General features: G+C 32.7%; 1 protein-coding gene across 6 annotated transcripts in view; it reads left to right on the top strand.

Moving 5' to 3' along the window:
- LOC111086901 (nuclear receptor-interacting protein 3-like) overlaps window positions 1–4286 on the top strand; it is a 35307-nt gene extending 31021 nt beyond the window's left edge. For 4 of the 6 annotated variants that reach the window (XM_022391637.1, XM_022391632.1, XM_022391633.1 and 1 more), the window contains one exon: window positions 1801–4286. In XM_022391637.1, coding sequence (XP_022247345.1) covers window positions 1801–1911 — 111 coding nt within the window. In that variant the 3' untranslated portion in view covers window positions 1912–4286. Of the gene's footprint in view, window positions 1–814; window positions 960–1800 lie in introns of those variants that run through there. The other 2 variants (XR_002611612.1, XM_022391635.1) reach the window with 2 other exon arrangements.
- Window positions 4287–4578: the final 292 nt, after the last annotated feature.

Genomic DNA, 4578 nt, shown 5'->3' with positions numbered 1-4578 from the left:
CAGATAGCCCTCGTGTAGCTTTGCGCGAAATTCAAAAAACAAACAAACAATAATAACGCGAGGCTGAAAATGGAGAAATAGATACATGATTTTTTTTCCTGGCTAACCTATCAGTCTCCCATCACCATGTGATAAATTAATAAGTATTAAAGTGAAATACTTCATAATATATAATGTTTCTAAATATAATAGGAGTAACGCAAAAGCACGGTGAAAATTATGATAGATCAACAAAAACAAACAGAGATTACGTGGTTTCTAAGTAGTTTTTACTGAGTCAGAACAGTTAATCTTTTAGTAGCGAGTTCCAGTTCTGGTTCCGGGTTGTACAACCCCAGTTGAAGTTCTTCTGGCGCTGTTTCACGCATAATGGCATTTTTGTGAATATTTGTTTATTTTGTTTGTTCTTAAGCACAAAGCTACACAATGGACTATCTGTGCTATGCCCATTGCTAGTATCAAAACCCAAATTTTACACAATGGGCTATCTTTGCTATGCCCATTGCTAGTATCGAAACCTAAATTTTAAAACCCTTAGATTTACCACAGAAGGGCGCTTTGTGAGAAAGTTACAGACTGGTTAGACATCTTAAATGTGCCTTTTCTCGTCACTACGTAAAAATCGAAAAGCAAGTTTTAAGTCAGTGCACCTAAAATTCCATTGAAACGGAGAACACGTCAGATGTGACATTCCATTATGCATGTAGAGGAATACAGAGCATCGTAATAAACCTGTTTTTATTTTTGAGTGTAAAAGGGATGAGCAGAACATAATCTAAGATTGAGAGTGGCTTCTTTTTTCTTCTCTTTCTAGCTTTCTGATTGCGTTTGTCATCTACTGATTGGACACATCACTCTCTAAGAAGATTATCGTGACACTCTAACTTGCCAATACACACACACACACAGGAAAATAAATCTGTGAAATTAATATTTGTGTTGCATGTTTAATTCAGAGGCTGATCCAGGATTTTCAAAAGGGGGGGCCCAAAGGAATGGATACCGGAGAGTCTGTTGAAAACTGCATATTTGTATTTCCTTAGTTAGTTAATTATTAAATTTTAAAACAGGAAAGATAATTTTGGATCACTAAACAGCTAACACTATTCTACAACGGGTATTAGGAAAGAAATGGGACATTTAATTCCTGTAGGTCAGCCATATTACATTACAATCTACAAACGCACACTATTAGCGTTAAGTGTGGATAACTTGTCACCTTTCAACATAGTTCTCGCGTGTTCTCATTGTTTCGCGATCTTCAACAGTCCCAAACGAGACGCGTGTTCTTTAATCTAGTCCCCATCAAATGTGACGCATGTTCTCATCGTTTCGTGGAACTTCATCATGCCAGTCCGGTAAAATGAAGGACTTTTAATTAGTGCAGTAATAATTACGTCTATCTTTAGTTGACGATTTTTTTACACCCTTTCTTGAACAAAATCTAGTAATTCTTATTTATTTTAATTTGTCTAAAAATCTCGGATTTTCAATTTTTTTTTGAACCCCTACTGCGACGCTAAAAATTAAGTATCGATACCTAGTGGGCAGAGCACACATAGCCCATTGTGTAGCTTTGTAGTTCACCAACACCCAAACCAAATCATCTTTATTAATCACAATAGTATGTTATATTTTACACTGTTGGTTTTTAAACATTTGATAAATAATAGAGAAAACACGTTTGTTTTTCATTAACTTTTGTCCTTTTATTAAGTATTCAGTAAATCAATATAACTACAATAGTACATGTTATGTAAATGTAAGAACTTAATTTTATTATTATTTATTATTTTGCAGAGTGTTGTGCATCTTGAAGATGCCTCTCTCAGAATAGGAGGACAAAAAGGAGAAAGAGTTTCGTTTCTCACCACTAGGGATGTCATAACGTTGTTCCAAAAAAAACACTAAAAACTCATAAGGATAATTTTGCTTTCTTTTTTTTCCAGAACCTATTGTCAAAGATCGCTGATATCTTTATACGTTACGTTAATTATGAACAAGTAATGTTTTATTATGACAGCGCCTCATCCTAAGTTTTATTTGTATTTTCTTTTAAAGTTTCTCTTTATTAATTCTGTACGACTCTCGTATTTTTTTAGTAGTTTATTATGATTGCATGGCCAAAAATATCACAGAAATTTCTTCACGAATTACTACTTTGGATATATTTTCAATTTTCAGAATAACTATTAGTGCAATTGACTGATAAATTTACTTGTAATGTCTATGGAGTTTATTATCAGTAGTGGGCAAAAAATAACGATTAACGAAAAAACTAAGTTATCAGAAATGCATGTAAAACGCACAAAAAAACCCATATAGATTGTTAATACTGTTTTTGTTTAATCTATTGAAATTGATAATTAAATAAAAATGATAAATAGCATTGACGCAGGTATTGAATTTTAAACTAAAGTAACCTGATATTTTTTGAAGTAAGAATATATATGTTCTACTTAACAAAAATAATTTGCACTTGTGTGGAAATCTTTAGAATTAGAAAAAATGTTCACAAATTGAAAAAAAAGAAAAAGAAACTTAAACAGAAAAAAAGTATTCAGTTTCAGCCAAAGGTTTTTATATATTTAATATGTGAATGACACGGTTGTTAATATCTATAATTTTAGTAATTTATTTAATAATAGTTTATGGTAATTATATCTGTTTAATTGTTACAATATTTTGTTTTTACAGGGATGATAGATAACTTAGGTTTTCAGAACATATCTGATTTTTGTAAACCATAAACATTGTTCTTCTCTGTCCAGAAAATAACATCAAGCAGTAGAAGTTATTTTATGACGAAGTTAAAACTGTAGGTTCGATTAGAATCAATAACAACAAAAAAGGCTTACCTGCTGGTGATAATTTGTGCATTAGAAGTTATCTTATGACGAGATTAAAACTGTAGGTTCGATTAGAATCAATAACAACAAAAAAGGCTTACCTGCTGGTGATAATTTGTGCATTAGAAGTTATATTATGACGAGGTTAAAACTGTAGGTTCGATTAGAATCAACAAAAAAAGGCTTACCTGCTGGTGATAATTTGTACATTTTCACCTGATGCGACTTAATTTGATTATAAATAATAAACCAGTGCTCGATCCAATTATGAATATCGAACGCCCTTAACAATTTTAAAATTTGTAAAAAAATAATTTTCACTCACTCCGCTTATGAAATATTCGTTTCTAATCTATGTATTTGAAAAAGGTATATTTAGTTCGTGTGTTCGTTAAAGTAACAATTGATTTGTAAAATACGTAGTATGATCTTTCTTACTTATGATTGAAAGTGTTTTAATAAGATGATAACTACCGTACTTAATTGTGGAAACTATGAAAAAGGCTGTGATTAAGTTTTCAAACAATCTAAATATTCATGGAGCAATGTGTTGAAATGTTTTGTTTTCAGATAAACGTAATTATATGCTTGTGTATAAGATACAGGTAACAATTCTTTACCAGAAATTTGACAGTGGCTATTTTGTACTTCTTTACTCACTTTCTTAGAAGTAATTTTGTCTTTATCTGATAGGTTTTAGCTCTTATTATAGAATCTAGGACGATATAGTAATAAATCTCTCTTTGGAAGGAAGGCGTGAGTTAATGACTGTAACCAGTAACAACGCATATGAAAGCTGACCATTAAATAACACTGTAGTTCCATGAAATATCATTAAAGATAGTTAGCAATATTAGGTACAATTTTAAGCCAGTTTCTTAAGCTGAACAGTGTTATTTAAAAACATTTGTTTTTGTTCATGATGGAACAGTTTTTCGACTTATAGGCCGGACCCATCTTTTTATTAAATATTTAGCATGGGGTCAGAGACGTTGTTATTAACAGACAAGGCAGGAGCAGTCCACAAAAACCTACGTAAAAAAACAACAACAACAATTCAAAAATCTCTTTATCTGTAGAAGGTTTTAGAGCAAATTATATTTCTGAAAGTGATATTTTCTTAGTACTAAAAATCGTTTAATTCAGTAAGTAGTAATTATAAGAATCTGAGATCGTAGGATCAATGTTTTGGATCAGACCAATAATCTATTTCGCTGGATTGCTAGTTCCAGAGGGTTGTATGTATTTTTCTGTAGCAAGACAGCAGCGTCTTTAAAAAGGCCAGTACATCAAACAAGCGATTGCATAATAGCATATTACTAGAAATGGAAGTATAGGAAGACAAAAACTCTATTGGAAAATCCTGAAATCTAAGGTCCCGGCATGGCCTGATGGTTAGGGCACTCGACTCACAATCTGCGGGTCGCGGGTTTGAATCCCTTCACCGAGCTTGCTCGCCCCTTCAGCCATGGAGACGTTATAATCTTACGGTCAATCCCACTATTCGTTGATAAAAGAGTAACTCAAGAGTTGGCGGTGAGTGGTGTTGACTAGTTGCCTTCCCTCTAGTCTATTACTAGCGCAGATAAACCTCAAGTAGGTTTGTGCGAAATTCAAACAAACAAACAAACTCGAAATGTAAATTTTATGCACGAAACACATAGTAACAAGAGAAATCAGAGAGAGATTGCATACTCTCGCTCCACCGCTCCTTTTAGAGATTGCGTGC

This window comes from Limulus polyphemus, unplaced genomic scaffold (genome assembly GCF_000517525.1).
Source record: "Limulus polyphemus unplaced genomic scaffold, Limulus_polyphemus-2.1.2 Scaffold1535, whole genome shotgun sequence".
In the NCBI taxonomy this organism is placed as follows: domain Eukaryota; kingdom Metazoa; phylum Arthropoda; class Merostomata; order Xiphosura; family Limulidae; genus Limulus; species Limulus polyphemus.
The sequence above is the reverse complement of the archived record's forward strand: the minus strand, read 5'-3'. Positions and strand labels throughout refer to the sequence as shown.